Raw genomic sequence first — 21,357 nt, 5'->3', positions numbered from 1 at the left:
AAATTTTAGCCCATGCCAAGAGGCAGCAAGTCAAGTCCGAGAGAGGTCGGCACTGCAGAGAGCGAGAGTCAGAGAGAGAATGATTATATGTGAACACATGTGTCTACTGACCCCTCGAGAACTTTGAGCGGCGTCCAAAGAGCGACGCATGCGTTGCCCCAGTTTCATGCTCATGCGAGGGGTGGCTCATGTCAGAGAGGAGAGCGCATTGTCAACTAACGGAAGCCGGCTTGCGGCCGGCTGCTGAGAGCATGTTGATAAAGCAACTTAATTAACTCAACTCAAGCTCATATGGATGAATTATTATATTAGATAAGCAACCGAGAGCGAAATTATTAAAGAGAGTCAATTTGTAGACTTGTAATCGTAAGTATTGCATTCCATTATAGTGACTGTGAGGCATATGCCTTTTCGACACATTTGTACTAATAAGTACGGGTATCAAAAAATATACATACTCATGAGTACGGGTGTCAAAAAATTCCCATACTCATGAGTACGGGTATCAAAAAATACACATACTCATGAGTACGGGTATCTAAAAAGGCACAAGATTTTTGTGATATGATTTTACGCACGCGGATAAAGCTGGTGCCGGTGGTTATAAGTGTAGTGTATCCGGTAGGCACAAACACTCGGTAAAAAGTTATGAGTGAACCGGCACGATCTCACACTGTGAGAGCGAATTTTGTTTGTGCTACCCTCGACGCGTCCAGGCGTCATTGACAGCTGTCTTCGGAGAGTCGAAAGAGCAAGGCGTGAGAGCGATTGCAAGTTATGTTAAACAGCTGTTTGACGTTTCTAACTTAAGGGTGAGACAAGCAAATATTCCTATCGTCTCCTTTCAATGTCACTCTCATATAGGAAATAGGTAACTAACATACTCTGTAATGCAATTGTTTGCATTATTGTTACAAGGCTCTTTAAAATGAGAACTTTAGTTATTAAATTTACTAGTCATAACAATACTGTTATCGAAGTGCAAATAAATTAATAGATTGCTATGTTTTGTGTAATTAGATAAGACATTGTTTCAGTTTGTTATGTTATAACAGTACAAATACTTAGCTATCGTAAATTTCCAATTGGGCTCGAATTTGTAGCAAAGTTCACAACCGCTATAGTGATATAGCAAGCAGCTTTGGTTCATGTGCGCCATGCGATCCCAATAAATGGGAAATACAAATTGTGTGTCAATAAGTTAAAGAAAAGAAGAACATTTTAATAGTTTTCTTTGTATTTATTTACTCGTAATAGTTGACTACAATTTATTATTAATTATATAAGGCACTTGTGTATGTGGCTTAAAAGTTAAATTTACATATGTTTATGTACATTTGTATGTATGTATATGTTTAGTTTCAATTGATTTATCCCATAATCATAAGTACTTGGATATTTTGATGACAATGTTGTAGGTGTTTTTATTCACTTATTATACGAGTATCAAGTGGATACACTCACACACGATTTGGCCATTATTTACATTATTCTCTTCGTATTGATCGCAGAACTAAAATACAAAGTCACGCCGTATTGAAAATAGATGTCGTGTGAATTAATTTAAAATAACTTAAATAAACACACGAATAATAATGTATGATGAGCAATAACAATTTCTGGGCATTATGATGTTCAGTCAGACCTTAAAAAAATGTCGAATGCTTGAGGAATTTTTTCGAAATTATCTAGTTTGTATATATATAAATATATATATATATTTTTTTGTTGCATTTTTTATATAGGTATATATAATCGTTTCTAAACAAATTTAATTTGATCTTATGATATTATAGTTATTTGTACATAGTATTATGTGTATGTCTGTAGTATGTCGTATCTTTTATCTTATTTAGTAACTATAGTCTAAATGCTTGAGTACTAGAGTAAATGTTTGCTTACAAAATTATACTTTAGTTACGAGTACTCGCAGTTTATGAATATTCAGTGATTTGTTTTTTGTTTCAGACTGTGGTACAATGGATGCCAGGATCAGGATCGGAGAAAGGATCTTATGATACGATCGCTAGGACGTTTGGAATTTTTGTGATTTATTTTTGTTTCTGTTTGGGCCTGCCATCGGTTATTCATGCTCACGTTTATCACTCAGTTATCTCAAAAGAAGAATATCACATGATTGCTAGAGTCCAAAATTGTGACCAATTGTGATCCTAAAGGAAAGAGCAGGACAAGATCAGCACCAACACCGAGATGGGGAACAAAGCATAGATTGCACTACGTGGATGGCAAGTCGATATGAGATATGTGATGTCATCCTCCTCGTGCTCGATGCCGTCTCTTGTGGGCACCTCGACAACAACGATCTCGTCCGAGAGGAAACCAATACTAAAGGTGCAGTCGGTGCTATTCAGACAGCTGCGCGATTCACTCAGATTGGCATACTGAAATGTTGGCTTATATATGTCGAATATGGCGTGTATATCGTTTCGCACTAAATCGTTGTCACTGTAGAAAATGTAGTAGTAATAGCCATCCTCGGTGATATTTTGCATCACCGTATCCTGTTTGCCTTTTTCCAGAAAATGACGATTCGTACACGCCGATTTTGGGGGAAATCCCTCGGCCAGGAGAATGGCACCATTGAAGCAGGTGAAGAGACCAGTCTCAAAGCTTGATATGGAATTGGATTCATCGGTTTCTGTAAAGTTCATAGCATTGCCACCATGACTGTATTTCCGGTCGTATACGTTCTCACGCTTCTTGCGCTCCTTCCGCTTGTAAAGCTGCTCGTAGAGTTGCCTCTTCTGCAGCTCATGGGCGGACACACTGTGTCGCCTATGGCGATTGGCTGGCTGGCTGGCTGTCTCGGTAGCGTTATCGCCCAACTCGACGGCTTCCGCAGACTTGACGTGTGGTTGATGGAATCGCGAGCCCTTCTTCAGCTTCTTTCTGAAAAGTTTAGCGGGCGATGCGGTCGTTGCGGTCGCATTGACTGCGGTCCCATTGACTGCGGTCCCATTGACTACGGTCCCATTGACTGCGGTTGCATTGACTGCACTCACGTTGAACGGCACGTGATCCTCGGTGAGATCCTCGCCACCATGATTCTCATGCTCCAGCAATCCTTCGGCTGGCAGTTTCTCCTCCGTGATCTCAAGTACATCCTCAAAGAAGACCTTCACCTGATCGTGACCCTGCGCATAGTTGGCACCCAGCTTGTTCTTGTTGTGATCCGTCAGACCGCACAGCTTGAGTTCGCGCTTCCCCTTGACCACCAGTATACGCGATCCATTGTAGAGGGAGCAGAACTTGAGCGACACTCGCGCACCCTTCAGCAAAAAGAATCCCCAGTACTCCAGCGTGTCATCGGGCAGAGTCATTGATTTCTTCAGCCGAATGTGCTTACGACTTGTGGAAATCTCCGGCTTATTCTGCAGCTGAAACGCATTAAAGTGGCTGTTCATCTTCAGCGTGTGCTTCTCGCAGAATATCGAGGAGATGCCATCCCTGATCTCAATGATGTCCGATTCCGCAACTGGGTAGACCACATCCGCAAAAACCGTGTTACGCAAATAGAGAGGCATTATGATCAGTGTCGCCGGCAAGATCACAATCATAATGCAGAAGACGAGCACTCGCTTGATGCCGTGCATTTTGCGGCTCTCTGAAATAAACAAAATAAATGGCAAAGATAAAAGATAAGTTTTGTGTGTTGATAAGAACAATCGGTTCCTAGAACAGCAATTATATAAAGTCATTTATCTTGATAAATTCTTAAGGGCATATAATTTTCCCAAATATCATTATTTATTTCACTAGTTGCTCACTTAATAATCGCACCTTCGAAATGATATTCTGTTATTTTTTGCATTTTGCTTGAGTTTTTCCCTTAACGAAATCCTTTGAAATAGTTATGTATTTTTTGTTTTATAGACAATGCGCTACGAGGTGTTTCTCTTGGGCAGGTTTGTCGAGTACTGTCTTGATTGTGCGATTATCAAATTAGACAGACGGCTGCCAGCGGCAGACGGCAATTTTCCATTCCATTTTGTTAATCGCAAGAGAGTTTATAAGTTGCTCGTCAAAGGGGGCGAGAGTTGCCCACAAACGTGTGATTGCCTGAGAGCAGTGCGCAGTCTATCAACAAGCCACAATAACAATAATAACAAATACTGTTCAAATGTATACCCAAGCTATTTACAAGATTCATTCGCTACCTCAAAACAAGCGCTAAGTGACAAAATCTATTTAATTAGCGGCCACTGCTCCACGCTCTGGCTGAGAGTCTCTCAATAGCTTGATCTTGGTATGAATAAATCACCGTATCATTGATCAATTGTTTGCCGAAATCTTTTATAAATATCATAAATACAACTACCATTTATTTGGAATACACTTGAAGAATCAATTCAAGGAGGTAAATGATTTATCTGAACGCAAATCTGACAAGAATTAAAATTTAATAAATCCGAACTCTAATTAAAGTGTCTACATTTCTCATAATATTCATGTAAAGTTCTGGTTGATTGTCGCCAATATTTGCTGCATACTTTTAGGCGCCATCGGTATCTATGTTAGACAAGCGAATTTGATATTACTTCGCCCATAATAACAACAAAATATCAGTTTGTATTGCTAATCGATTTATTAAACTATTTTTGTCAGTCTGTTCCCAGTTGTCAACACAACAATAGGCCCATAAAGGCAGGTCTAGCTAACGCACTTGATCGATAACCAATTGCTTTTCGTTCAAAATAATTATCGCATCAAACTATGATGCGATGGCTGATATCATTCCCATTTTAACTCAACTTTAATGCAATAGTGTACTCGGTCTGTCGAGGTATACGAAAATACCAGGCTAACATTAGACGGGGGCTTATCGATGTGTCGATGCTCGTTTGTTATCAATTTGGGGTGCAATAAATACATATTGCTTTCAACAGTGTGAAAGATCGGTTTACTATATAGAGCAGCGTATTTATTAGTTGCGGCAATGTCACGTTTTAGTCGAGTGAATTATTCGGGTACTGATAGTACACAGCTGATAAAAATGAAACGTGTTAAGACATCTTAATTATTGTATAATTAAATTCAAATTTAGAATAACAGGTAAAGCTGAACAAATAAACTTAGACAGTGTAAGTTACTCATAAAAACTACATATGTTCACATCAAAAACTTTTGGTAGCATATCGATCAATGTTCTTAAAGATTTAATCTTTTAAACTTATAAACGATGGATATGCAACACATTCAGAAAGTTTTATAAATTGGTAACAATCCAAAATAATAAACGACCTGAACAAGTGACAGTTTGACTGCCAGAAATGATAAAGCGTAGCACTTGATACAATAAAAATACTTATCACCCGTTATAAAGAGAAAAGAGAATTTAAGAAAATCTAAGAGAACTTCTTGACTGGAAATGATGTCTTGAAACTGCTTTAAATGAATAGCAATGTGCCACCCACTTTTACTTAGCTGTTAAGTGTTTCTTTGTCAACTGAGCTTTTATAACATGTTTGTGGGCTGAAGCTATAGGTCATAGTTCGTTGTTCATAGCGAATACAAAAGCAAATTCTCATGGATATACATGAATAAATTTTATTTCTTAAGTCAATTTGCTCTAAGCTTAAAAATTTATGACAAGTTGACATTGAAACTATTGACTTAAGAATACTGTGGAATATGGAAAAATATCTATGCATGCTTGGTATGCAAAGGTGTTCAAGAGTCTAAACTGGTTATGCAGCAACGAATTCATTCATCAGCTTGAAGTAGGCAAAACAACGTGTATAATAACAGAACATTCCATAGATTTCAAATTTTAAAAATTATTTCAGATTTAGGGTTGTATTATGTTGATCGAAATGATATTCATTTGTCTACTTTTTAAATTTAATATGAAGTAAAACTTGTCACAGCACGGCACCGTTTCTTTTGGGTCGAATAACTCTATAAGATCAGATTACTTCAGTTGCATGAGAAGTCAATTAACAGTTTTAAAAATAACTTTGGGTTAAATTTCTACAAGGCGAACAACTTTTTTCATAATCAAACATTAAGTTAAAGACAAATGCGTGCCGTACTATTTTCGTAATTTCAAACTAAAGCTTTTATTCATTTAATAACCATAATGTAATTAATGGGTAGTAGTTTACAAGTCCCCTCTTAAGTATTAAGATTCTTCTACTCACGGTATTCTACTTCCTCTTGCTCTTGAATTCTCTTTTAGTTTTGCGTTTCTAAAGCCTATTCATTGTCGTCGTGTGTTTATAATAAAATTTACATGCTAACATCTACTATGGCATGTATAATATTTACCCGTAAATCTAGGAAGAGGAGGGTGACAAAAGGGGAGCGGTACTTATGCATTGTACACAGTGATAGCTGAATTACACGGCATTTTGTTCTGGTTTCTTAGAAGAATGCAAATGCTGCTGTTGTTGTCAACTTACATGTTTATTTTTGTGTTGCTTTTTAGCTTATTTGTATTAGAGAGCTACGTCAACGTCGACGTCGACGTCGGTGCCGACAGCGTGACAAGTGCAAATTGCTGTATTCTTTGTGAATTTTCGCATGCAGCTTATTTTGTTTATTCTTCGGTTGTTTTGGGCATTGTCTTTGTCTGTGTTGTGTTGTGGTTGTCGTAGTCCATCAGTGCAGATAAATAGCGTAAAAAGGAATACAAAATATTTGGTAATCTACACGTGCAGCCAACTTTGTCTTTTTGTTATCATTATCTTTAACATTATCATTCAGTTGTTTATCAGTCCGAGCGTTGTTATTGTTATTGCCAAGCAGTTTCTTATGATATTTTGACACATTTTTCTTTATCAAATATTACTCTCAATCTTTTCGGTACGCACTCTCTTAATCCCTCTCTCTCTCTCTCTAAATTTTTCTCACGCTCTCTCTTTATCAGTCACTCACTACGTGAAACGTTTTCTATTCTTGTTTGTTTCATTTATTCGTAGTTAATCATTTCATTGCCTTGTTTTTGTTCACTACATGATTAAATATTGTTCTAATTAGGCATTACTTTTATTGTGAGTTTCACATTAACTTAATTAATTAGAATTACGAAATAATTTGTTGATTTTCGCGACGCGCAGCACTCTATCATATACTCTAAACGCTCGCACCCAACTGACGACTGACGGCTCACTGACAGCCAAACTCTTGATTCGTCTCTGTTGCAATGGAAATTTTATGAAAAACAATGAGATTAACCAAACACTTTGCGCCATTGTGTCGTTCTCTCTTTCCCTGGCTGCTCTCTGCCTCTCTCTTACTTATTGGCGCACGCCATGGTGGAAAATCAAAACAACTCTCAGAGAGAAATTCCATTTGTTTTGATGTGAAGTTGGCTGCGCTGCCAATGCTGACTGTCAATTGGTTTAGATCTCGACTAAATGACTTCGGATAAATCGCTAATATAAATTTGAAAATTGTTTTCGAAATATCGAGGCTTCTTTTATTTTGAAAAATATTAGCGTAACAAGTTAGAATTGAAATTAAATTAAACCTTGACCTGTATATTTAATTGTTGACGCTTATATACATAAATCTAAATTAAAAAAAAAAAGTAAATGATTATTTATTTCGAATTTATTGGATTAATATTTTAATTGAAATTGAATTTATTTTTATTGCATACAAAAACATATGAAATTTGCAATTATAACTTTAGTTATTTTAAAAGAAAATAGTTTAATAAAATCCGAAGCCTTTTTCAACTGGAAAATATATATGGAGTTATTCTCTCAATGCATACAAGCTTCGCTAAATTTATTATGTTAAGTAAATAATGGTTTTATGTAGTTTTAGCTGAATTCGCACATTAATAGTATCAATAACTCGATCAGCCCGAGGGGCATAGCTGCTTTGACTGCACTTTGTACCCCAGAATTTATTTTTGAAATATTTATAAATAACGTATTTACAAATTGTATTCTCTGATAGTAACTTTGTATTTACTAGAGATACTATTTGACAGCACAAAAAAGGGATTTTAAATAATTGGGTCATTATTGAAAGCACTCAATTTTAAATTCAGCAATTATTGAAATCTCTTACTGTGCAGATCCGGCATTGAGTAATAGAAATCGGTGTGATAATAATGCAATTGGCTGGCACTGATGGGCGAGTTGCGCTTCATTAAGGATTTCGCGTCCATGTTGTCTAAGGACGAGGAAGTGAGGGCTGTCAGCGATTACAGTAGATAGAAATCAACGAACCGACACTCTCGAGTTATCACTCCAAACTAAAACTGAATTCTTTGGACGCGAACGAGTATAATGACTTTCAACTCTACCCATAAGCTGTCTGTTTGCCGACTGTTTACGATGACAATGCCGATGACGTCCAAATCCAAGCAGACTGGGTATCTGCTGCTGCTGATTCTATGGGAGTGTTGTTTGGACTCTGTTATGGGAAAAGAGAAGGCGAGAGAGTGGAGAGAGAGAGTTTACAGATTCACGACAGGCAATCAAAATGTTCAGCGGACTGATAAACGTTGAGAATAGCGGCGAGTAATTGCCATTTATTATTATAGTAAATTAGTAAACATTAGTATAAAATGTACATTATATAAACAACACGACAACAACAACAGCAACATCAGCAATGAATTGATAACAGCTCAACAGTCTTCTGATTAACAGACTGTGGCATCCGCCATGTGTGTACTCATCAAGTTGACGTTCCTTCATCTCATTGCAACGCATTGAGTTGTGTCCATTTGGTTTAATGGGTAATTCAATATCAACATAAGGCCAAAGCGAAAATGAAGACAGTTTATTGATTCGCAATTTCATAAAATGAATAGGAATTCGAGCATTCAAGTTAATTGAACTAATGTCATTTCTAATGGTCATTTTACGACTAGTTCTTAGAATGCTAAGTCAGTCAATTGGAGTATATAAAAATATATTTTCTTCGTCGTGATAGTCGCGTTTTATTTGCATCTTAAAATCACGGTTTATCTTAATGTTTGCTCTATCAATCTAAAATTAATACCGCCATATCTACCGTTTATCTTACATTTTTGTGGATCTTATCTTAATTTCCTTGCTTTATAATATTCCCATTAATATAGAAACAGTTGGGTTTTTTGGTTTAAAGCCAAATTTTATTTATTTTAGAAAATCTAAGTTAAAATGTTAACTTTTTGTTCAAGTTTAGTTGTAACTTAACTAAAAAATAAAAAAAAAAAAAAAAAAACTTTAAATTCATTTGTAACAAGCAAAACAGGATATATTATAGTCGAGCTTACTCGACTAAAACGTTATTCTTATTCATTGGATTGCAATGTGTGAACTAAGATGGAAAAGTTTACGAGAATTATTCTCTAATAAAGATAAGGTCCATATAAATACTAAATTTACAATTATATGACAGATATAATAAGAATGGAACCACTTAAAAATTTAAGAAAATATACATGCAGATGCATATAAACGACGCAACCTTCAAAATCAATTGCTTAGACCACAGACGATTTGTAAAGATTGGTGCAGTTCGCTTCGCTCTACTTGCAAACTTTGAAAAGAGGTTTTTCCCATGGGATCGGACACTTTCCTAATCTAGTCTAATCTAGGGGGGATTTTTTAAACATTTCATTGCAGGCTGTCCCAAGCCTTCTAGCTAATCTTCTCAAAAACTGTGTAACGTTCACATTGCATTAAAAATTTAACGAAGAACTTTCGCTTGAACTACTCTTATTTTATTTAAATTGGTCTTAACCGCATTGGCTTATTTTGAATATTGTTGAATGAATGTAGTGAATTTTTCATTTTTAGGAAATAATATATTTCGTAATAGATAATCAAATCACATGTGGTCCAATAATGTTAGAAATATATATATATATTTATTTATATTTTTTAGCTAGATCTGTCCAGAATGTTTATTTAGCGATCTTTGAGGTTGTGAGCCATGTGAAGAATGAATTTGAAGTCTTGACCTATATTTACAATTCGAAAATGAAATCTTAAGCTTTAAAAAACACTCAAATAAATACCGCTTATCTATCCAAATACTTGTTAGTCCGACTATCAACAGTTCGCTCTCTTTTTTCATAAATCTAAATTTATATTTATGCCTAAAGATTAAATAGTTTAAAATACAACATTTATTTTGATTTTTTTTATTGCTTTGAATGCCTTAGAATGTCCGATGCTCATATGAGTAGTTCATATACATTTAGAAGGCTTTTTATAACATTTCATACACACAATCCGGAGCTTCAGCAATGTATCGTTTCATTGTTGGCAATTTTGGCAAAACTCTACTCATTGTTGGCCTTATATTTACATTTATATTTGTCAACCACAATTTAAGCTTTGTGGATAAAAAGCAATTTACACAATTCACACGATATCATGAGCATTCACGTACGGAGTCAGAAATACTCCGGGAGGAATCCATAACAAACTCCTTTAAGGTCAAAGATGAGTTTAAGGTATTTTCTTCCCAATGCAAGATACCGAGGTCAGATCCATTTTCGCTGGATAGCATGCAATATTTTGATCCTCCAGATTTTATGGAATGCACAAATCAGTCGGACGTTATTACAGTTCAATATGATACTGAGCGAAGACAATATAGGCTGCTCATCAACGAAGCTTTAACCGAACTGATTCCCAATATTTCGGACTATGGCTGCACCTATAAAGAGATTGTTCGTGGAGAGTATGATCTTGTTTGGTAGGTAAGAAATAGGAATTTTTATGTAGCACTGGTATTAAACATTTCCTAATAATTACGTTTCAGGACATTACCACCGATCGCTTTTAAGCACAACTCGTGGATTCCACGTCACATTCGTGGTATAATTGTAGAGTGCCATGAGCTGAGCAATCCCTCCCGAGTAATACAACGTGATGCCTTCGCATTTGTACAGCATCCGGTTGATCGCAATGACAAAGCCGACGAAGAACGCAGTCGATCTCATCCAAATGTGATAATCATCGGCATCGACGCCATGTCGCAGATGAACTTCCAAAGAACCATGCCACTAACAGCCAAGTTTGTACGTCAGACGGGATGGTACGAGATGCTTGGCTATAACAAAGTGGGGGACAATTCACTGCCGAATGTGTTAGCTCTGTTGACAGGCGGATCTCCGACAGAATTGACTAAATACTGTGATATAAATACTCCAAGCTGCATGGACACATACAGCTTTATATGGAACCATTATCGCAATGCTGGCTATCTAACAGCTTATGCCGAGGACTTGAGCACAATTGATACCTTTCACTACTTTCTTCCAGGTTTTAGGCGGGAGCCTGTGGATTACTATTTGCATCCATTCATGAAGGCCATCGAGCAAAACATGGATAAGGTGCAGCATTTGGGATACGAATTCTGCGTGGGTCGCAGACAAAGCTATCGATATGTTTTGGATTATATTGCTCAGATAGTTCAACGATTTGTTCAGGAGATGCCGAAGCCTCTTTTTGGTCTCTTCTGGATGAACAGTTTCAGTCACGACGACTTCTCGGGGGCGGCCAGCGTGGATACGGATTTCGTGAGCTATCTGGAGCGCTTCGAGTCGCTTGGATTGTTTGAAAGATCTATAGTAATATTGCTTAGTGATCATGGTCAACGAACTGGTCCACTAATGGACTTGCCTTCCAGCTTCCTAGAGGAACGCCTACCTATGTTTCACATCTATCTGCCACCTTGGTATCGTCAGCAGTATCCGGAAGTTGCCCGAGCTCTTCATTTGAATGGCCATCGCCTCAGTTCGCCATATGATCTGAATCTAGCTCTTAAGCATCAGTTGCAGATGCTGCATCCTCGAATGAAATTTTATCAACTGAAATGCCCTCTCTGTGTATCTCTATTTGAGGTTCTTCCACCCGATCGTAGCTGCATGGAGGCCGCTATTCCACCCCATTGGTGTACCTGTGAGCCGCACAAACAAGTAACGCAAACCGAGAGGGTTCTGGAGTTGGTCAGACTAGTTGTCTATCGGATGAATCAGTATCTGATCATAAGGAATCATAAAAAGCAGTGCTATCATCTGAAGCTCCGAAAGCTCTTGCTAGTCGAGCGTAAACAGTTCTTCAATGACAAAGGGTTCGAGGTGCAATCTCCCGATGGACTCGACACATATCGTTTTAAGTTTACTACTGGACCGAATGATGGTCTTTTCCGAGCCACGTTGTCAGTCAGTAAAGACGATTCTCTAGTAGTTATACAAGAGGAGTTTATCACGCGCCTCAATTCTTATCAAAAGGATGCGTATTGTATTCAGGACCGACATGCCAAGAGGTTTTGTGCTTGCCTCAGAAATCAAGCCCATGCAGATGAATACAAAACTTTCATATGAAAACTGTACAAATATGATATAGAAAGTACTTTTACCTTCTACTCGAAGTTATTTCCAATCAGCTTTCATCCCAAAAACTTGTATGCAATATTACCACCCATATTTCAATAATATGAATGCGATTGTGTTTTCCTTCATTTACTAGTAGCAAAGTTAAAAAACAACATTCTCGAATAAAGTTTAGGTTTCACTCTTAGACAGTCTTAATATAAAATACTTGTAGAATACAAATTTGATAAAATCAAAAGAACTACGGCTTTAGTTTGCTTATATTAACTTAATTTTAAATCGACATATTGTGAATAGTTACGGGCATTTTCAGTTGATATATAAACCATCCATTTTTTGCTATATACCTTTAATTTCATATATACAATAATATGTAGTTGGCTACTGTTATTTGACCTCATCTGCAAATAAATAAAATACATGTGATATTAAAAAATGCAGCCAACATCAAAGAAATAGGTTTTGCAAACATATTCATACTCAAAACAAGTAAGAAAGTTACAGTCGAGTGTGCTCGACTGTGAGATACCCGCTACCCATTTTGAATAAAAGCAAAATATTGCGGTATTATTCTCAAATTATACCAAAAATACTAGAAAATACTAAAAAAACACCAAATGGTATATTTGGTATATCGATTGTCGGCCAAAGCAACTAAGACCCCTAGTAAGTAGGCGTTTTTGCCCATACAAAAGTATTTCTTTAATAACTTCGACAATTTTTATCTGATCGCAACCAAATTTTCAGGAATCATAACTACTATAGTTATTATTTTATATACCAAAATTCGACTCTAGCTTTAAATTACGCTTGTTATTCGATTTTTGTTGATTTGCGGGGGCGGAAGTGGGCGTGGCATTTTTTCAAACAAACTTGATCTGCGTGAAAACATAATAAATGCTGTCAAATGCTGTGTTCATACGGACAGACGAACAGACGAACATGGCTAGATCGTCTCGGCTGTTGACGCTGATCAAGAATATATATACTTTACAGGGTCGAAGATGCCTCCTTCGACCTGTTACATACATTTCCTGCCGGCACAAAGTTATAATACCCTTCTACCCTATGGGTAGCGGGTATAAAAAATGACATTCATACTAGAAAGTCTCAGCAATACTTGCACTATAATTCAAAAGGAAACTCATTCACACTTTTAACAGGCAACGATTATGCTAAGACACAAGACAATGCTACTAATACGGAAATACTTAATTTTATTATTTGCCATAATATTAACATTCATATGGTTGAATCACAGAAATATAACAAACAATGAGGATGACGAACTTGTGCATCTTCCGTCTGTGGCCATAACGACGACAACGGAAATTTCAGCGCTTCAGCGTCAGCAGCGACTTCGTAAACTCGTTCAGAAATATCGAAGTTTCTTGACTAACAAGGACTGGGATCAAAAAAAGACAGCAATAACCAGCCAAGAAACAACACGTAAATTTAATTTCGGAATCCAGCCTAAGGTGACATTTTCCCCGGACATTACAAAGTCGAGGTACTTTGTGAATAGTGAAAAATGCAAAATACCATATACAGATCCATTCTCGCGTGAGGCACTGGAAATCTACACGCCATTTAAGCTGAAACTTTGCTCCAACGAATCGGCTATCTTTGAGCTGACCTACGATGGGAACTCTAAACACTATATGCTGCATATCAACGAGAAGACCTTGAGGCGTGTAAGTCCCAGATCGAGAGTCGTGTGCAATTTTCGTACAGTTAGCCAAGGCGGCAATATCTACAGTGAGTGAGTAAGGTGTAAACTTGATGGTAGACATTATTCTTTAAAGCAAATTCCTTCTAGGAGAACCTACTTCACGCACAGCCAGAAACTGCCACGAAATATAAGCGGCATTATCACGGAATGCCACGATGCAACGGAAAAGTCAAAGATCGTCCAGCAAGATGCATTTCCCCTGGTACAGTTTCAGATGCAAATGCAAAATAAAACAACGAGCACTGAGATTAATTCTAAAAGGCGTCAGCCAAGCGTAATACTTCTAGGCATCGACAGCATGTCACGTATGAACTTTCGTCGAACAATGCCAAGAACGGCTGAGTTTGTGAGTCAACGTGGCTGGTTTGAGATGGAGGGCTACAACAAGGTGGCGGATAACACACTGCGCAATCTGCTGCCCATTCTTCTGGGGCAAACCGTGGAGCAATATCCCCGCAAATGTGGACAAAATGAAGTCGAATGTATTGAGAAATTCCCATGGATTTGGAAGGATTATAAGAGGGCTGGCTATACCATTGCACTGGCCGAAGATATGGCTGATTCTGGAGTCTTGTTCACCAACAATAAGAATGGATATTTTCCTGGCCTAGTTGATCATAGTTTGCACGCGCTGCTTCTGCGAATGGAACAAGCCATGAAGACGTATGTGCGATTTGGCTACAATTACTGCATCGGACGTCGTCTGACCATATCGTATGTGTACGACTTCTGTCAGCAGCTTATCTCACGCTATATGGAGGAGTCGCATCAACCGACTTTCGGCTACTTTTGGAGCAGCACATTCACACACGATTACAACTTTGGAGCTGCCAGCTTAGATGCAAAATTTGAGCAATATCTGCAACAGTTTAAGGCGCATAATTTATTCGAGCATGCCATTGTCATACTCTACAGTGATCATGGCGCACGCTTTGGCGAACTCTTGAATTTGTCCGACAGTTTTCTCGAGGAGCGTCTGCCCATGCTGCACATTTATTTGCCGCCCTGGTTCCGCCACAAATATCCAAAGTACTCGCAAGCTTTGTATTTGAATCGGAATCGCTTGAGTTCCAATTTTGATCTGCACAACACATTGCGGCACATTCTGCAATTAAATGCTACACTTCCAACAGATCTTGCCCCCCTAGTGAGCTGCCCTAACAGCCAATCTCTGCTGCACACTCTGCCAAGGAACGCAGCTGTGAGGATGCCTGCATCACGGAGCATTGGTGCACTTGCAAGGAGTTCATTGCCCAAAGCATGAATGGAGAAATGTTCTATCTATCCAAGATGGTTGTATACCATATCAATCGATGGATGCTTGTACATCGATACAATGAATTTTGCCAGCGAATTCAGCTTTCGGATATGGAGAGTGCGGAAAAGAAAATGCTCTTCGAGGAGAACAGCACGGAGACGATGCACGGCGACATTGCCATTTATCGTTTAAGATTTCGCACCTTTCCCGGCAGTGCAACGTTTCAGGCGACTGTACGACTCAATCGTGAGCTCAAGAAATTTGATAATTTCTATGTGCCGGACATTAGTCGGCTCAATGCGTATCATAATGATTCGCTTTGTATCAACGATGTTATTGGCAAAAAGTTCTGTGTGTGTTATCCAAATACAACATTGGATCCTTTTATGAGCAATTGGAAAGAACTAAAGTTGACCACTTTGCCAAGTTAAGAGAAAATATTTGTAAATTCATAGTAAATAAAAATTGTAGTGTGTGTCATAATATTTATTAATCGATTACAAATGTCAAATTAATTTCCAGATGTCATGACATGCTGTATTCGAGCAAATTATTTAGCAATTTCTCAACACTTTTTATCATTGCTGTCAGTTCATGCTCTGCTTAATTTGCTATAAAAAGGCAAAAATCCATTGAAAAATATCATTTAGTGTTTTTTCTTCAAAGTGAACGGAACTCTAAAAAATGGCACAAGCAAAATCTGAATTTAAGCAGCAGAAAAATATTCCAATCAAAAATAAAAAAATAAAAAAAAATAAAATAGTGAAACCACAAAAAATAAAAAGCAATCCAAAGAAATTTGTGAAACTTGCTAATGAATCAATGCAGTCGCAAGTGAAAGCAGCAGCAGGGAATCAAGGAAAGAAATCACTTGGCGTCAAGCGCAAGCAACAAGATGTGGACAACGGGGTGAAGAAGTTTAAGAATAACAAGGATCAATCAATACTTCGTGTGCATAATTCTAATAACACCATTCAGAAAGAGGTAAAAGATTCTTCATTGAAACTCATAAAAAGCAGTGGTTCATTGAAACAAGACAATCTTAAGATCCAATCTCTAGATGCCAAGAAGAAGTCAGTTGTGAAGATGGGAAAAGTTGAGACGTCAGAGCAGAATACCGATATAAAGAAAATGGATATTAAATCGTCACATTGCTCTGAAAGTATTGAGAAAATTCCTTCAGCGCAGCAAGCAACGGGATGTCGGAAGGGAAAGAATAAAATATTAAAACAGATGTTGGAAAACACTAAGCAAGAGCCAACTCAACCAAATCCAAGTAAACAAAAGACGGTCGCTGGCAGCAGCAAAGATAATTTTACACAACTGGATAACGCAGAAAAGATTCTCTTAGTACAGAAAGTTCGATCTCGTCGTCGTAAGAAACAAGCCATGTCCCAGATAGTTACTCAACTGTCTACAGTTAAGCACGGATTTCCAAATAACAAGAATAGTTCAGAAGAGGTGGAAAACATGAAGCCAACTCAACCTCAACCGAAATTGAAGGAGAAATCGGTCCAAAAATCAAAGAATGTAAAAGAGATCGTTGTCGCCCCGATATCAGACACTTACTTATTCGGATCGCTTAAAGTAAAGCAAGGCGGAATCCACAAGAAGGATAAGCAAGATGATTGCTTGGAAAATTTGAAAAAACAAAAGAATCTAAACATTGTGCAAGAGCCAATCCAGCAAACAACTAATTCTCTAAAGAAGAAATCTGACACATCGCTAGACGCAAATCAAAAGCAGAATGAACAGTTCAATTGTGAAAAGATTCCGAAAGAAAATAGAGATATGGAGAACTCAAAAAGATCCAAGCCACAAAACCTTGCTCAGCAGCCAATTAAACCGGAGGCAATTAAAAAATCTCAATCTGGGTTATTCCCGAAGATTTCTCCTATTAAGCAAGTGCAAATTGGAAAACAGGATAGAAAAACTAAAGAAAAGCAGGTCAATTTCAGTGAAGAGCTTAAAAGCATTTTACAGAAGCAAATGATTAATATTGCCGAACAGAAGAAAACTGAAGAAGATAAGCAGAACATTTTGAAAGAAATTGAAGATAACCTCGAAAGTATTGCCCAGAAGTCAATCAAAGAGAAGGACTCCGATAGTTCGCAATCTGGGTTAAAGAAAAAAAAGAAGCATGACAAATGTGAAAAGATTTCTAAAGGATCCAAGCCAGAAAACCAAGCTTTGAATCCAATCAAAATGAAGAAGGCAGAGGCATCGCTGACTTGGTTCATCGAAGAGATTGTTCCAGAAAAGCAAGTCCTTTTTGAGAAACAGAATCAAGATACTTGTGGGAAGAAATCTGAAGACAAGCGGGACAACTTCAAGGAAAATTTAAAAAAAGCAAAGTTCGAAAACATTGAACAGGAGCCAATTCAGCAATCTATTAATGACCAAAAGAAAAATTCTTTGACATTGCAAGACATAATTCAAAACCAGAGTAAAGAAAACAATAATCACAAAATGCTAAAGGAAAATCAGGACACTTACGTGAAGATTTCGAAAGGATCCAAGTCAGAACACAAAGCTTTGAAGCCAATCAAAATGAAGAAGGCAGAGGCATCGCTGACTTGGTTCATCGAAGAGATTGTTCCAGAAAAGCAAGTCCTTTTTGAGAAACAGAATCAAGATACTTGTGGGAAGAAATCAGAAGACAAGCAGGTCAACTTCAGTAAAAAGTTTAAAAGCATTTCACAAAAGCAAGTACAGCAAATGATTAATAATGTCGGACAGAAGAATACTGAAGAAGATAAGCAGAACATTTTGAATGAAATTCAAGATAACCTCGAAAAGAAATCCAGAGGATCCAAGCCAGAAAGCATTGCCCAGAAGTCAATCAAAGAGAAGGACTCCGAAAGATCGCAATCTGGGTTAAGGAAAAAAGAAAAGCATGTTAATTGTGAAAAGATTTCGAAAGGATCCAAGCGAGTAAATAAAGCCTTGAAGCCAATCAAAAGGAAGAAGGCAGAGGCATCGCTGAATGGGTTAATCGAAGAGATTGTTCCAGTAAAGCAAGTCTTTTTTGAGAAACAGAATCAAGATTGTTGTGAGAAGAAATCGGAAGACAAGCAGGACAGCTTCAAGGAAAATTTAAAAGAAGCAAAGTTTGAAAACATTGAACAGGAGACAATTCAGCAATCCATTAATGACCAAAAGAAAAATTCTTTGACATTGCAAAACCAGAAAGAAGAAAACAATCACAAAATGTTAAAAGAAAATCGGGACACTTACGTGAAGATTTCGAAAGTATCCAAGCCAGAAAACAAAGCTTTGAAGCCAATCAAAATAAAGAAGGCAGAGGCATCGCTGACTTGGTTCATCGAAGACATTGTTCCAGTAAAGCAAGCCCAATTTCAGAAACATGATCAAGATAGTTGTGAGAAAAAATCGGAAGAGAAGCAGGTCAACTTCAGTGAAAAGTTTAAAAGCATTTCACAGAAGCAAATACAGCAAGAAGATAAGCAGAACATTTTGAGAGAAATTCAAGATAACCTCGAAAAGAAATCCGGAGGATCCAAGCCAGAAAGCATTGCCCATAAGTCAATCAAAGAGAAGGACTCCTATAGATCGCAATCTGGGTTAAAGAAAAAAGAAAAGCATGACAAATCTAAAAAGATTTCGAAAGGATCCAAGCCAGAAAACGAAGCTTTAAAGTCAATCAAAAGGAAGACAGCAGAGGCATCGCTCACTGGGTTAATCGAAGATATTGTTCCAGTAAAGCAAGCCCAATTTCAGAATCAGGATCAAGATAGTTGTGAGAAGAATTCGGAAGACAAGCAGGTTAACTTCAGTGAAAAGTTAAAAAACATTTCTCAGAAGCAAATGATTAATAATGTCGGACAGAAGAACACTGAAGAAGATAAGCAGAACATTTTGAGAGAAATTCAAGGTAACCTCGAAAAGAAATCCAGAGGATCCAAGTCAGAAAGCATTGCCCAGAAAGCATTGTCAACCAAAGAGAAGGACTCCGATAGAGTGCAATCTGGGTTAAAGAAAAAAGAAAAGCATGACAAATGTGTAAAAATTTCAGAAGGATATAAGCCAGAAAACGAAGCTTTGAAGCCAATCAAAAGGAAGACAGCAGAGACATCGCTGACTGGGTTAATCGAAGAGATTGTTTCAGTAAAGCAAGTTCAATTTCATAAACAGGATCAAGATAGTTGTGAGAACATTTCGGAAGACAAGCAGGTCAACTTCAGCGAAAAGTTTAAAAGAATTTCACAGAAGCAAATACAGCAAATGATTAATAATGCCGAACTGAAGAAAACTGAAGAAGATGAGCAGAACATTTTGAAAGAAATTCAAGATAACCTAGAAAAGAAATCCAGAGGATTCAAGTCAGAAAGCATTGCCCAGAAAGCATTGTCAACCAAAGAGAAGGACTCCGATAGAGCGCAATCTGGTTTAAAGAAAAAAGAAAAGCTTGACAAATGTGAAAAGATTTCGAAAGGATCCAAGCCAAAAAACAAAGCTTTGAAGCCAGGGAAGACAGAAGAGGCATCGCTGACAAAGTTAATCGAAGAGGTTGTTCCAGAAAAGCAAGTCCTTTTTGAGAAACAGAATCAAGATAGTTGTGAGAAGAAATCTGAGGACAAGCGGGACAGCTTCAAGGAAAATTTAAAAAAAGCAAAGTTCGAAAACATTGAACAGGAGCCAATTCATCAATCCATTAATGACCAAAAGAAAAATTCTTTGACATTGCAAAACCAGAAAGAAGAAAACAAAATGTTAAAAGAAAATCGGGACACTTACGTGAAGATTTCGAAAGGATCCAAGCCAGGAAATACAAATTTGAAGCCAATCAAAAAGAGGACAGCAGCAGAAGCATCGCTAACTGGGTTAATCGAAAAAATTGTTCCGGTAAAGCAAGTAAGGATTCAAAACTGGGATCAAGAAAATGGTAAAAATAAATCAAAAGAAAAATATGAAAATATTACACAGGAGCTAATTAACAAAACAACAAATGGAAAACAGGAAGAAGTTCAATATGACTTAATCGGAAGGATTGTTCCTATAAAACCAGTCGCAATTTGTAAAGAGATAAATTGTGAGACAAATTTGAAACAATCCAAGCCAGAAAATACTACGCTGCATCAGAACTGTGTGAATAATATAAAGCCTGAAGAGAGTTTCAAAGCGCAAATCTCCAAGAGTCCACTGAACCAAGTCTATGATGATCAGTCAAAGCAAATTAATTGCTCGGAGAAAATTATAGAAAAGAGTGCGCAGAAACTAAACGAGCAAGTAAATATTACACAAGAAATGAGAGTCGAAACATCTGGGTCTGGGTTGATCGGGCGTATTCTTCCAGTAATGCAAGTCGTAATTGATGAAGAGGAAAACAAGCGGGACAGTTGCACGAAAAATTTAAAGAGAAAGCGAGAACCAATTGAAATGCAGGCAGTCCAACTGGAAAATAATGTACAAAAAGTGAAATCGGTCAAATCGGAGGGAAAAAAGCTTAAAATATCTAATTTGGTAAAGCCTACACAACTCGTAGCTCCAGGAAAGGTTACAATTTGCCAGAGTGACACTAGGATAACAAGCCGCAACTGTGATAATAATATATCACCACTACAGCAGGAAAATTCAGGTGAGGAGACCAACAAATATTATATATATATTACGATTTTGATAAGAATGATTTAGCAGAGCAAAATCAACTGCACCTATCTATGGATGAGATGCTAAACGAACGTTGGCGGATGATGAAAGCCAAAGTTGAGAAGAGTGAAAACAAAATACGCTCCCAGTTCATGCGATGTACTGAGTATGTATTGACAAATGAAGGAACGGAGGAATTGATCGAGGAGCCAATGCAAACTATGAAGGCTGACGAAATAAAGCAAACATCATTGATAGGAAAGTTAAAGTCACTGTTGAAACGCCGCCTGACCTGCCATTTTTAAATAGCCATTTTTTTTTTTAACTTTGATTTTTTCAATTGTACAATGTAAAAGTAAAATACGTTGACAATTTGTTTTTGGATTTGCTCTTTTGCATTAAATGATTAACCAATACTATAGTAAGCCATATTGTTATTCT

The 21,357-nt window shown here is 37.3% G+C and overlaps 5 protein-coding genes across 13 annotated transcripts; 4 read left to right on the top strand and 1 right to left on the bottom strand.

Moving 5' to 3' along the window:
• Positions 1 to 1,755: 1,755 nt before the first annotated feature.
• LOC117564768 (uncharacterized) lies at positions 1,756 to 8,313 on the bottom strand. Of its 6 annotated transcripts, XM_052002438.1 has the most exons (3): positions 8,205 to 8,313; positions 8,044 to 8,148; positions 1,756 to 3,625 (listed from the first exon to the last, which is right to left on the bottom strand). In XM_052002438.1, the coding sequence occupies exons 2-3, from the start codon at positions 8,141 to 8,143 to the stop codon at positions 2,172 to 2,174; spliced, it is 1,554 nt and encodes a 517-aa protein (XP_051858398.1). In that variant the 5' UTR covers positions 8,144 to 8,148; positions 8,205 to 8,313; the 3' UTR covers positions 1,756 to 2,171. The 6 variants fall into 6 exon arrangements, with proteins under 6 accessions (XP_051858398.1, XP_034099556.2, XP_051858400.1 ...); XM_034243665.2 differs by having other exon boundaries at positions 8,044 to 8,304; XM_052002440.1 differs by lacking the exons at positions 8,044 to 8,148; positions 8,205 to 8,313 and adding an exon at positions 7,007 to 7,148.
• A 1,855-nt stretch (positions 8,314 to 10,168) lies between these two features.
• LOC117565455 (uncharacterized) lies at positions 10,169 to 12,539 on the top strand. The gene is made up of 2 exons (XM_034244555.2): positions 10,169 to 10,674; positions 10,741 to 12,539. The coding sequence occupies exons 1-2, from the start codon at positions 10,220 to 10,222 to the stop codon at positions 12,305 to 12,307; spliced, it is 2,022 nt and encodes a 673-aa protein (XP_034100446.2). The 5' UTR covers positions 10,169 to 10,219; the 3' UTR covers positions 12,308 to 12,539.
• A 904-nt stretch (positions 12,540 to 13,443) lies between these two features.
• Positions 13,444 to 15,312, top strand: LOC117564181 (uncharacterized). 2 transcript variants are annotated; one of them, XM_034242850.2, is made up of 2 exons: positions 13,444 to 14,074; positions 14,136 to 15,312. In XM_034242850.2, exon 2 carries the CDS (start codon positions 14,263 to 14,265, stop codon positions 15,310 to 15,312), a length of 1,050 nt encoding a protein of 349 aa, XP_034098741.2. In that variant the 5' UTR covers positions 13,444 to 14,074; positions 14,136 to 14,262. The 2 variants fall into 2 exon arrangements, with proteins under 2 accessions (XP_034098741.2, XP_034098740.2); XM_034242849.2 differs by having other exon boundaries at positions 13,444 to 14,078.
• LOC127565119 (uncharacterized) lies at positions 15,310 to 15,809 on the top strand. The gene has a single exon (XM_052002290.1). It carries the CDS (start codon positions 15,321 to 15,323, stop codon positions 15,735 to 15,737), a length of 417 nt encoding a protein of 138 aa, XP_051858250.1. The 5' UTR covers positions 15,310 to 15,320; the 3' UTR covers positions 15,738 to 15,809.
• Positions 15,810 to 15,878: 69 nt separating this feature from the next.
• LOC117563590 (filamin A-interacting protein 1-like) lies at positions 15,879 to 21,335 on the top strand. 3 transcript variants are annotated; one of them, XM_052002289.1, is made up of 3 exons: positions 15,879 to 16,290; positions 16,354 to 20,905; positions 20,962 to 21,335. In XM_052002289.1, the coding sequence occupies exons 1-3, from the start codon at positions 15,991 to 15,993 to the stop codon at positions 21,219 to 21,221; spliced, it is 5,112 nt and encodes a 1,703-aa protein (XP_051858249.1). In that variant the 5' UTR covers positions 15,879 to 15,990; the 3' UTR covers positions 21,222 to 21,335. The 3 variants fall into 3 exon arrangements, with proteins under 3 accessions (XP_051858249.1, XP_051858248.1, XP_051858247.1); XM_052002288.1 differs by having other exon boundaries at positions 15,879 to 20,905; positions 20,965 to 21,335; XM_052002287.1 differs by having other exon boundaries at positions 15,879 to 20,905.
• Positions 21,336 to 21,357: the final 22 nt, after the last annotated feature.

This window comes from Drosophila albomicans, chromosome 2L (assembly GCF_009650485.2).
Source record: "Drosophila albomicans strain 15112-1751.03 chromosome 2L, ASM965048v2, whole genome shotgun sequence".
In the NCBI taxonomy this organism is placed as follows: domain Eukaryota; kingdom Metazoa; phylum Arthropoda; class Insecta; order Diptera; family Drosophilidae; genus Drosophila; species Drosophila albomicans.
The sequence above is the reverse complement of the archived record's forward strand: the minus strand, read 5'-3'. Positions and strand labels throughout refer to the sequence as shown.

What these genes read in the sequence shown, in the direction of transcription:
- LOC117564768 (XM_052002438.1), bottom strand. Translation starts at nt 8,143, where the DNA reads ATGGACGCGAAATCCTTAATGAAGCGCAACTCGCCCATCAGTGCCAGC. An exon ending in CTCAATGCCGGATCTGCACA is followed by an intron (nt 3,626 to 8,043) that starts GTAAGAGATTTC and finishes TGTTTATTTCAG; the next exon opens with AGAGCCGCAAAATGCACGGC.
- LOC117565455 (XM_034244555.2), top strand. Translation starts at nt 10,220, where the DNA reads ATGTATCGTTTCATTGTTGGCAATTTTGGCAAAACTCTACTCATTGTT. An exon ending in GGAGAGTATGATCTTGTTTG is followed by an intron (nt 10,675 to 10,740) that starts GTAGGTAAGAAA and finishes ATTACGTTTCAG; the next exon opens with GACATTACCACCGATCGCTT.
- LOC117564181 (XM_034242849.2), top strand. Translation starts at nt 13,489, where the DNA reads ATGCTAAGACACAAGACAATGCTACTAATACGGAAATACTTAATTTTA. An exon ending in GGCGGCAATATCTACAGTGA is followed by an intron (nt 14,079 to 14,135) that starts GTGAGTAAGGTG and finishes AATTCCTTCTAG; the next exon opens with GAGAACCTACTTCACGCACA.
- LOC127565119 (XM_052002290.1), top strand. Translation starts at nt 15,321, where the DNA reads ATGTTCTATCTATCCAAGATGGTTGTATACCATATCAATCGATGGATG.
- LOC117563590 (XM_052002287.1), top strand. Translation starts at nt 15,991, where the DNA reads ATGGCACAAGCAAAATCTGAATTTAAGCAGCAGAAAAATATTCCAATC. An exon ending in ACTACAGCAGGAAAATTCAG is followed by an intron (nt 20,906 to 20,961) that starts GTGAGGAGACCA and finishes AGAATGATTTAG; the next exon opens with CAGAGCAAAATCAACTGCAC.